This window comes from Sesamum indicum, linkage group LG3 (genome assembly GCF_026168435.1).
Source record: "Sesamum indicum cultivar Baizhima isolate 11 linkage group LG3, ASM2616843v1, whole genome shotgun sequence".
Taxonomy (NCBI): domain Eukaryota; kingdom Viridiplantae; phylum Streptophyta; class Magnoliopsida; order Lamiales; family Pedaliaceae; genus Sesamum; species Sesamum indicum.
In genome coordinates this window covers 30,620,817-30,632,021 of record NC_142659.1, presented here as the reverse complement: position 1 = coordinate 30,632,021, position 11,205 = coordinate 30,620,817, and the positions used below count along the sequence as shown (strand labels likewise).

The window sequence follows — 11,205 nt, the reverse complement described above, 5'->3', positions numbered from 1 at the left end:
TTTTCTTTTAATTATCCATCTGATAATAATTTATTCTATCGCTCAAATAACCCGTATCACATAAACACCACCTAAAAGAATAGAACTGCTACAAAAGAGTAAAAGTCATTGCATGTATAATTCAGATGTAACTATGAAAGGTTCGAAAATAGTAGAAGCTACTCGTAGCTATCTATAAGGCAGCTCAGAGGACTATGATAGGCGAGATAAAGAAGATCAAGAGATGTATTAAGTTCAGATGTAACTATGAAAGGTTCGGAAAATTACCAATCTAGTACAAAGAAAACGAAAAGAAATTGAGACCTTGCTTAAAGAAAAGCAAACAAAAAGAAACTGAGATCAAACAATGCTACTACATTTTAAGACAAACATATCGTGTTTAGGCCAAAGTCGATTTAACACAGGTTCTTGGATCAAACACGTGAATAAGGCATCTAAAATTACATCAACAGGAAACTCAAGGGCAAAGGAGAGATGAGGATTCAGCAGCAACTGCTTGTGGATGCATCAGATTCAGGAGGTTTCTGTTTGAATATGTTCTTTTTCACGCCAGCTGAGCCCTCAGCCAAGAGACTCGGTGTCTCCAAGATCTGTTCGATATAAGACAAATGATATTACGACAACACAAAAACAGTTCTCTGGTATAAAGTAGTTCTGCAAAAGTGCTCACATAACGGCAAAGTATATGACAGAAGAGGTTCTTCATCTTGATAATGTGTCATGCATTCGATATATTTATTAAACCAAACTTATTTATTTCGCAAGAAGAGAATGAGAACGTCAGGGGATGATGCGAAGCGGGAAGGGAAGTGCAGAAAGTCCACCAGGAATGCATGCAGATAGGTTAGTGATTTTTTAAAACAAATCTTGGGCAAAATTATGCCAACTTACTAACCTTCAAAACAAGTTCCTCAAAACACTGCTCTACATTTACGCGAGTTTTTGCACTGCACTCAATGAAGAGGCATCCGTACTCCCTTGCAAAGTCAATGCCCTCTTTTTTGCTGACAACCCTTTCACCCTCCTGCAATCGTGGTGAATGACATGTTTGTATTCGCAACACAATACAAAGCTACAGTTTTCTTTACATTGGTAAAACTCACTAGTCCAAGCATTAACAAGAAGTGTGAAAACAAGCATGTGATCAGATAATTTTTCTAGACGATGAGAAACCAGAGAATGCTGCTATAGATGATACATTATCAAGTTCTTATACTGCTAACAAGGAAATACCTTATCAACTTTGTTGCCTACTAGCATCTTGATGCAATCTTGATTTGTTGAGTAGAGGTCAATTTCTTTAGCCCAAATATCAGACAAGTTAGTGAAGGTTTCTCGCCTTGTTACATCATAAACTGCATCATAAAAAAATTGATTTTTGGGATGCATGCGACAAGAAGGCCATAATGCTAGCAAAGAAACTAAAAGAAAGCACTTAAAAGCCAAAACTACGCAGTAAGATTTTATGATTCCTAAAAGTGGGGGCTAGAGTAATAAGAGATATGATTCTTAAATGTCAAACAATATATATCTCAAGTTAAAGTAAATCATTGTCGATATTTTGAGCATACCCATGATGATTCCTTGAGCTCCTCTGTAATATGAACTAGTCAAAGTCCTAAATCTTTCCTGTCCAGCTGCAATAAGGAGAAAGTTAGATTCACAAACTACATGAAATGTTTCTATATATAAATCATCCAAACAAAACCTCAAAGACATGAAAAGAGATGAAGTTCCCTGTGAGAGTGTGGTTGTAGATGCATGCAATCTCAACCACCCCAAAAAAAGAAAAGGCTTTGAACATTACCAGATATGCCCAACAAACCAAATGTAGAAAATATTTGGTTTATCACGAACTTAATAATCAAAATGGGAAGCGTTTGGCTTATGTCACATCATTCAACCTCTAGTTACAATGGTAATTGAATATACATCTGAAAGAAGAAATTCACAGACGGAATAACAAAATCATAGGACATCCTACTCTCATCTACAGTTATACTTCTCATTCCCTCCTATATTTCCCTATTTAAGAAACCAAACCATGGGAGCAATAATACCAGTGTCCCAAATTGCAAGCTTCAACTTCTTCCCTCCAACTGTAACATGTTTTACCTTGAAATCCACTCCTGTAGACAGCAGAATAGCATATTTCAGTACCAAACCAAGATGTGTAAGAGACTAAATAAAGAACTAATAATACCCACAGTAAGAATATTAGCATTCAACAAACTAATCCAACATTTTATAAGGACAAAGGATTTAGTGACTCATGGGTGTTCTCCAAAAAATATGCATTCCTCAGTTATTTATTATACCCCCTATCAAACAAGTACCAACTCAGCGACAAACTACTACAACATCTGAATCATGGTATAAGGATTTAATCACTATTCATTTCATTTCTGCAGCAGAGTCTGAGCTGGGGGAAGCTGGAGTAGATAGGCAGTTGACATACCGCATGGAAGATACACAAAATACCCACATGTACACAAGATAATGAAGAAAAAGAAAAGAAATGCCAGGAAAACCATGAAGCACATTAAGACATCAGATAGAAGAAAAAAAGACTTTGTCGGAATATATATAATAGAATTCACAGGAGCAACAAACAGAACTCAACTTTCGAACACATTACTCATCAACAAGCAAAAAATCCGGAAACAAAACCAATGCATTCCTCAAAGTTATCATGACCCTTCCCGAAACAAATTCAAGATTCCACCTTTAAGTTCCAAATGCTTATCGCATTAACTGAATTTAGACAATAAGCACATTTACATCAAACTACACGAGAATCCAAGATAATATGCACATTTATATCAAACTATACGAAAGGGTTGTAATGCTACCAATGGTAGGAGAGAGATCCTCAAAAGTATCAGAAGTGAAACTGAGCAAAAGGCTACTTTTTCCAACCCCAGAATCTCCTATCATTAACAACTTAAACAAATAATCAAATTCCGCCACTGCTCCTGATGATGATTCCATATTGTTGTCAAAGCTCCACTTTTTCTCAGGAAACCTGACAAAGACTTTCCATCAATTGACTCGTACTTTTTTTCCTCCAAAAAAAAAAAAAAACAAAAAGGAAAACCCATCAAAAACAGGTACGAAGAAATGAAACCCATATAGAAGATGACCTGAAATCGAAATGGCGGAGACTAACTACGGTGCAGATCTGGGATAAACGTCAAATACCGACCTATACGTATGTGTATCGATTATTCACAAATACATATATATTAATTATACGCTTCGTGTACGTATGCGTATGTAATATAAAGTGATTGAGTGTGAAGAAAGCAATGGAAAACAGGAAAAACAGAAGCGGTGGATGGAGAATAGCTTTTCTTCGTGCCGGTGGCGAAGTGTGAAAACATTAAAGAGAGAGATTGTACTCTGTGCTGAGAAGCTTGTACTCTGCGCAGAGAAGCTTGTACTCTTCCACCAAATAAAATGGAGGTGGCATTAATTTATATATATATTCTCTTTTAATTTTGTATATAATAATAATTATAATAAAGTATCTTTTCCAGATAATGATATATGCTATTTCCTTTTTCTTAAAGCAGTTTTGTTACTTTTCCAAGTATTTTTACTAATAAATACGAATATAGAAATTAAAGTTACCAGTAACAAAATAAGCAGGCTTGGGCTTTGGGTTTCTTTACAGTCTTGGGCTTTGGGTTTCTTTACAGTCTTGGGCTTACCCATCAAATTGGGCCAAGTCCAATTTCAAACAGGCCTTTTGGTACGTAGAATAGACTTTCTCAAAACAATAATTATACTACCCTTCTTGATTGAATTATATACAAATTTATTTTATTTAGTTATTTTCATATAGTAAAGTAGATCTTTTGGTTAGTCAAAATTCATTAAATTTTCTAATATATATTGAAGTTTACTAATATCAGCAAATTTGATATAATTTTTTAAACTATAAAAATCTATATATAATTATACCAAATCTTACGATAATTATCCTAATAATAATAAGGTAATGGTATGTTAATTTATTCTTTTTTCTTTCTCCAAAAAATGTCAAATATTTGGGCTTGAAAGGTTGTAAGAGTTAAGGTGCAATGAAATCAAAATCTATAATTTGTCTTTCTTTGTTTCTGGAACCCTTGAGAGATATTTCTATAATTATTTTCTTTTTTTTTTTAATTTAGTTCTTTACTAGAGCAATTATGATCTGGAAGTTGATCCGGGGCAAGTGTTCGGATCTGCTATGACATAGTCATGAGGCGCTCAACTTACATTTTGAATCTTACAAAAAAATACAATAAGGTAAATTATTATATTTTAAAAGATATAGGGTGGTCATTGCTATTTTTTTTATATATATATAAAAAGTAATTTATTTATTTACAATATAAAAGTGAATTGCTTGCATTTCCTATAAAATAGAGAATAATTTTTTACTTGCTATCTATTACAATAGTAGTTATGATTAAATGAATTACAGGATTGGTTGTGGTTGCTCATTTCTCATCCTTTTTTGATTCTTGGGAATTCTTAATGGCTTGTTCACGGAGACTTTCGACCACGGATTTAGCCACTTTTTCTTCAATCTCCTGCAACTGAAATTATGTATCAACAATCAGTATCATGTCTGAAAATAACCTCAAATTTCCGTAGAAAATATATAGTATTGGGATGTTTTTGCAACATCTTTTCTGCTGTCAAAATTCCCATTGTTTTGAGACGGAATTCTGGATTTTTCGTTTTTCTTTTTTGGTAAACGTTGGCTCATTGATCGAAAGAAAAAATCACGAAACATGAAGTCTGCCCTAACAAAATAGCTAATTAATTATGCTGAAAAAAAAAAAAGAAAGACAGAAATTCACAATTGTTGGGTGGGAATTACGTACTTCATCAATGACGTCTCCGATGATATGAGCATTCTTAGCAGTTTTCTCGGCCACATCCTCCACAATATGCATCACCTTTCGGAGTTTGGCCTCTTTGGGAAGGTGATGGGCTATCTGGTCGATCGCCTTGTCCACTGCCTCCGCCACGTTTTCTACTGTTTCCGCCATCTCTTCTATTGCCTCTACTCTACTATCAACATCATCTGCATTATTTATTCTCACAACACACACGAGATTGAATTTTCTGTTACAAAGTTTATTACATTTTCTATTTCATTAAACATATACACGCTATCTGTATAAAAATCTTTCTAAAAATAAAATACAATAATGTCATTTGAACATTGAATTTTAATCTACTCACTTTTGAGTTTGATGAGTAATGGCCCTTTTCTATTGGTGGTCACTAATGGTAAAATAATTGCTAACACCACTCCCAAAATCCAATTCCTGCTTAATTCATTAGTCCAAGTATTAGACTACGCAACAACTGAATTAAGACATTTATATATTATATCTGAAAACCCTCAAATTAATTAACACTTACAAGAAAGTTGATTGTGGTTGCGGAGGCAACTGCCCGTCTGCTGGTTGAATGTTGTTACACACGATAAAGTTTCTGAAGAAATAGGGAACATTAACATCATCATGTAAGAAACGTATATACCTCGTTTTTGTGTTAGAGTAGAATAGTAGCTGTGTTGTGTAGTTGTTGGAGTGGTATGCATATCTCTGGTGCCCAAACAAGGCAGAATTAGAAGATGAAGTTTGATGATCAGAGAAATAAGAACAAGCCCTTATCCTGTGGAGGCTGCAAGAACATGATGATAATCTTGTACTTGTCCACATAATTTTAATCAGACAATTAATATTATGAGGTATGAGGAGGTCTATATATGTTGATGTATGAATGATTGGATTCCTGGAAGGATAAATAAAAAACAAACGTACTATGTTTGGCGATTCTTGTGTTGTGGTTGCTATCGACTCAACGTCCTTTCACCTCACTGCCTTCATTTGATTTGTGCGATATTTTCTTTCTTTTGTTTTTTCCATGGATTGCATATGACTAATGTGAGCCAGACGTACATATTCTTATTTATCTCGTGCTTGTCGTGCTTATATTTTCTAACTTCATAATAAATTTAAGTCTGTTGAGGTCTAATTTAATTGAAAAGGTCCATAACTTCGAACGCCATTACGTTATTCTATTTTAATATTAATTATCATTCTACTTTAATAGTAATTATTAGTTAAACATAATTATATGACAATAATTGATTGTTATAGTTGTCAATAATTGTTATAGATATTTGATATTAATAATTGCAATTGATTTATTTAACAATAATAATTCATTGCTTTTACTTAAATAAAAATTAATTTATACCAAACAATTAATTAATATATTTAGCATTTTCCTCACATCAAATTAAATGTGCTAAAACTTTTTAATTATAATCCTCAATTACAAATTTCAAATTGGCCAGTACCAAAAGTGTTACTCGCTGTAATTACAAAACCAAAATTATTTGTATGAACATAACTAAAAAATAAAATAATATATATATATATATATATACATATACACATCGTATATATCTACTATCACTTAATTACATGTACACTATCTTAATCATTATCAATTTTACATTATAATTATAATTATTTACAAATGCACAAGTATATTTAATAAATAATTAATGTTAATGTTGTTCATTAATTTTTGTTTAATTCTTTAATTTGCTCATTGGCTCTGTCTTCTTCCGTGGGATGGGGATGGACGACTTCCTCAGCCATAGACTCAACGCATGCCTCTACTTTTTCCTCTGCTTCCTGAACCTGCTTTAACATATACATAATCACCAGACTCTACATTTGTCAATGAACAACTATATATATGCAGTCCCCAACCCAATGGTTCAGACTTCAGACACAAGACTTTCGTACAGGAAGTTTTGTATTTGGACGTTACATGTGTATATGTTGGGTGCTTAAGTATAAAAAAAATGAACAACTATGTATTTGACTTTTTCTAATTAATGAATTAATATAAATCACAAAATATGCACGCAATTAGTTGATTATATTTTCATGATTATGTATCAAAATGCATAATTAAAATTAATTATATTATTACGTACGTACCTTATCGATAAAATCTCCGACTAAATGAGCCTCCTTGGATGTTACTTCAGCCACGCTTTCGACGAAATCGACGGCTTTTCTGAGGGTTCCGCCTTCTGGAAGATCGTCTGCGATGTGCTCAGCCGCTTTCTCCACTTCCTCCGCCACCTTCTCCACTGCATCGACTATTACTTCTATTGTCTCCACCGCAGTATCAACTTCGTCTGCCCGGACACATCATGACGTTCATATGTATATATATATTTTTGTTAGAAAAAGAAAATTAAGAAATTATGATCAGTAACTCACTTTTGAGTTTGAGAATTGAAGCCCATTTGTTGTGGGTTAAGAAGGGTAGGACTATTGACAAGACTACTCCCACAATCCATTTCCTGCATTAATTAATTATTTATTTTAAAAAAAATAACATTAAAATTTTACAATATATACCTACACTACATGACCAATATATATATATATATATATATATATATAAATTAAAATCCAAAGTAAAATTCAACTTACAAGAAATTGAAAGGAGGCTCAGAAGGCGGCGGGGCTCCTGGTTGAACAACACTGTACACGACCAAGCTCCTGAAAATTCAAGAATCAATAATTTTGAATATTTGTGCACCAAAAGCTCACTGTAGCCAAGCACGTGGACTTTTCGTTAAAAAGTTAATATATAAAACGTACTAACTCTGCAAACGAGGCCGTTTATACGGTAGCAATTAGATTATTTTGGAGTTTATGGTATGAAAAATAAAATATTCTCCTTGGCAACATACCTTGTGTTTCCATCGTCCTTTTGCACTCCCATAACATTGTTGAGACGTTTCAAACCTTGTTTGTCGAAGAAACCGTTGTGGCGTTTTTTAACCATGAGAAGATTTGCAGAAGAATTGGAGAATAATGGATTTTGCGATGGACAATAGGGCTTAATATCGAGGCCAAAGGCAATGAGGGATTTTGTGACGGACATGATATTAGCAAAAATGTGCGTGGAAGAGCAATGAACAATACGAAATAGATAAGGATTACAAGAAAGTTTGTGAAAGTAGAAAGAAGAAGGGGGGAATTAGGGTGATTCTTGTGGAAGTCTTTGACAACGATAATCAACTAATCCTAGGGGAAAAAAGGTTGTCCGTTTTATACAAGAGATTTGAAAAGTGTCAGCAGACACGTCTGAGTGTTGAGCAAGACATTTCCAGTTTGAATATTCTTATAATTAGCAGTTATGCATCTTGACTTTTCAATTTCCACATTTTGGATTACCAATTGATGCAATTATTTATTTTAATTTCGTCTAGTATCACAAGCAAGTTATCTTTCTGCCCTTCTTTCTTTTTTATATAATTGAAATTAAATTAAACACATTTTTTGTACCGTAATTTACATCATTTAACTTTTTAAGATAGTATTTCTAGGACAAATATGAAATGTATGTGCATGGTAAACATGCACGAGACCTCATTATCAAAATTAATACTCCATTTTATATATAAATTAAAATTGACATCACAACTACTCCATTAAAACTAGACCTTATTAATAATCATATAATTATGCAATAGGGATAAAGCTAATTCCACATAATTATATAACTATATCGTGACATCACCTCAAACGTCGTGGATGCTAACGTTTACAAACCCAATTTTAATTAACTATATATGTCACAAGCACGAATCTTATTTATTTCTTAATTTCTCAATCAGCCGTACCAGAATCAAAGACGACAAATGATTCAGACACGATCATGCATACTCCTTCAGCTGAATATCCTTACCCTTCAACGGAACATAATCTCCCACATAAACCTCCAGATGATCAGACAGAGCAGACTTATCGATGTTCTCATGGTGATATGACTTGCAAACGAAGTAGATAACGGTCTGTACAACCAATCCAAACAGGATCAATTTCGACAACAGCAACAAACTAACAGCCCCCAATCCAAGAACTGGCAAAGCTCCCTTCCCATACACAACAAAAACCCTAAACACAAAGTTGATGATCCCCAATGAAAGATTCAACATCAAGAATATGACTATCGCCACACCCCTTTTTCCCTTGATCAAACCCTTGCTCTTCATCATGGCCTTGATCCCGTGTGCGTCCTCCAACACCGAAACAACGCTGGCGAGCTGCCAAATGATCGTCATATACACAAACCCTACCGCATACAACGTTAATACGATCACGAAAACGACAGCCCCCCCAGTTGTGGAGTCAGCTATTGTAGCCCCCCATAAATAAAGGGCTAGTGCAAAAGCTGCGTTGTAAGCACAAAACGCAAAGAAAGTGCACAAAAAAGTGACCATTAGCCTCTTCCACACCTTTGGAACTACACTTAGGACTTTCTTGAACGTTACCTCACGCGACGTGTACACGGATGCAACCGTGTAGACGACAGCTGAGGTGCATAGGAGGGAGAAGATGATGAGGAAGACGAAGTACACGGCCTTGAGAAGTAGGTATTCGGCCCATTCAGAGGTTACGAGGTCGGAGAGTTTGTGGTACTTTGGGGTGCCGGCTTTAGTCCAGTGTAGTCTGAATCTGGTGTATCTGATCCTCCAGTAGAGTATCTCTGATGCTTCTTGGTGTGCTAAGAAGATGAAGGAGAGTGGGAGGATGAGAGCGAGGGTTACTTGGAAGAAGATTTTCCTCCATCTGAAGATGAGTTTGTAGGATTCTGCGTAGATGCCGAAGAACCCTAGAAATTGCATTTCTTCTTGCTCTCTATCCATGGTGGATCGATCGATGTGTTTGTTTGTTTGATGTTGTCTATGGTTTTCGCTCTCTCAAGTACTCTGATCAAGAATAAGGAAATGAATGATAAGCAACGTAATAATTGAGGTGAATTAATGTATAAAATTTAGGATTAATTAATTACACTCATTAGACTCCTTTAAAATTACAAAGATATACTTTCTGCAAAAAAGTTTTAAGATTATTATTGCACCCTTCCGTTTATACTTGACCTTTACTAAAGTTTGGACAAAAAATGCTAACATTAGTTAAAAAAAATTATATAAATTTTTAATTTGGCCCCTCATTTAACATTCACGTCATATATGTATAGTTTTGTACTTATGGATAAATACAATATATATAGAGAGAGAGACAGAGATAGAGTGAACGAGGTTAATATCATTACATTTTTTCCACTTATAAGTACAAAACTATTACGTTAAAAGATTAAATGAGGGGTAAAATTAAAATTTTATGTAATTATTTTTCAATGTCATCATTTTTCATCCAATTTAACCCTAATGAAAGGGGTCAGATGTGTAAATAGTGAATTTTTGGAGGGGGTGTAAGTGTAATTTTAGAGGAGGTCCAAGTATAATTAATCTTGAAATTCGAGCATTTTGACTTCGATGAAAATTGAAAAACAAGAATGAAAATGAGAATAAAGGAGAAGCAGATTTTGGGACCTTTTTTGTATAGTTTAGTGTCTAATTAGGGACAATTAGAGTATGTTGTTGTTGATGATGTGATCATATGAGGTATTAATTATTGGTGTAATAATTTTGGTTTGTAATGTGTAGATGAATAGAAACATGGAAGCCAGCCACCCACATCATCAATTCTTGTGATTTTCTTGGGTTTAAACGTACATCATATTCTCCAGAAGATGACAAATGCTGGAATATGTAGCTTGGGTTGGAGAAGTTTTAGTTCACAATCAAATCTGATCAGAGATATATAATTAAGTAATCATATATATATATATATATGTATATTGTGTTGTATAATTTTAATAGATTATTTGATTTATTTCATGCATTAAGACAAGTTATTGGTTCTACAGGGCAGTAGAGGCTGAAGAACGTGGCAGTCTTCCGCCTAACGAAACACGCGGGGAACCGCAAGAACGAAGTATTTTTTTGGCGAGCTCGCGTGTCTGTAAGTGTTTGGGTGTTGGTGTGTTGATCATCAATTCTGGCCTTGATTTTTGTTATAACAGAGCTGAAAGTTTAGTTTGTAGTGAATAAGAATGGAAAAATGGGTTAATGGTTTATACTGGAAATAAACATACGTCTTAAAATGTGGAGATATGATGATGAAAGTAGGATAGGAGTATTATAGAAACAGGTGCATTAGAGTTAATTTTCATCTGTTTGTGCAGACACGTTTGCTGCATTTCACTAGCTAGGTTCTCAATGCTCCACTTCTCTATCTCTCTTGACATTTT

General features: G+C 34.2%; 4 protein-coding genes across 8 annotated transcripts; all 4 read right to left on the bottom strand.

Moving 5' to 3' along the window:
* Positions 1–207: 207 nt before the first annotated feature.
* LOC105159425 (ras-related protein RABC1) lies at positions 208–3,411 on the bottom strand. 2 transcript variants are annotated; one of them, XM_088879284.1, is made up of 7 exons: positions 3,144–3,411; positions 2,853–3,025; positions 2,061–2,129; positions 1,572–1,637; positions 1,234–1,355; positions 896–1,024; positions 208–590 (listed from the first exon to the last, which is right to left on the bottom strand). In XM_088879284.1, exons 2-7 carry the CDS (start codon positions 2,989–2,991, stop codon positions 483–485), a joined length of 633 nt encoding a protein of 210 aa, XP_088735410.1. In that variant the 5' UTR covers positions 2,992–3,025; positions 3,144–3,411; the 3' UTR covers positions 208–482. The 2 variants fall into 2 exon arrangements, with proteins under 2 accessions (XP_088735410.1, XP_088735411.1); XM_088879285.1 differs by lacking the exon at positions 3,144–3,411 and having other exon boundaries at positions 2,853–3,045.
* A 968-nt stretch (positions 3,412–4,379) lies between these two features.
* Positions 4,380–5,794, bottom strand: LOC105159423 (uncharacterized). 4 transcript variants are annotated; one of them, XM_088878322.1, is made up of 5 exons: positions 5,545–5,792; positions 5,425–5,461; positions 5,242–5,330; positions 4,878–5,080; positions 4,380–4,586 (listed from the first exon to the last, which is right to left on the bottom strand). In XM_088878322.1, exons 1-5 carry the CDS (start codon positions 5,603–5,605, stop codon positions 4,488–4,490), a joined length of 489 nt encoding a protein of 162 aa, XP_088734448.1. In that variant the 5' UTR covers positions 5,606–5,792; the 3' UTR covers positions 4,380–4,487. The 4 variants fall into 4 exon arrangements, with proteins under 4 accessions (XP_088734448.1, XP_088734449.1, XP_011074787.2 ...); XM_088878323.1 differs by having other exon boundaries at positions 5,242–5,327; positions 5,545–5,791; XM_011076485.3 differs by having other exon boundaries at positions 5,425–5,794.
* Positions 5,795–6,424: 630 nt separating this feature from the next.
* Positions 6,425–8,349, bottom strand: LOC110011739 (uncharacterized). The gene is made up of 5 exons (XM_020692818.2): positions 7,793–8,349; positions 7,530–7,598; positions 7,314–7,396; positions 7,026–7,228; positions 6,425–6,719 (listed from the first exon to the last, which is right to left on the bottom strand). The coding sequence occupies exons 1-5, from the start codon at positions 7,984–7,986 to the stop codon at positions 6,597–6,599; spliced, it is 672 nt and encodes a 223-aa protein (XP_020548477.2). The 5' UTR covers positions 7,987–8,349; the 3' UTR covers positions 6,425–6,596.
* A 232-nt stretch (positions 8,350–8,581) lies between these two features.
* LOC105159603 (uncharacterized) lies at positions 8,582–9,844 on the bottom strand. The gene has a single exon (XM_011076717.2). It carries the CDS (start codon positions 9,752–9,754, stop codon positions 8,762–8,764), a length of 993 nt encoding a protein of 330 aa, XP_011075019.1. The 5' UTR covers positions 9,755–9,844; the 3' UTR covers positions 8,582–8,761.
* Positions 9,845–11,205: the final 1,361 nt, after the last annotated feature.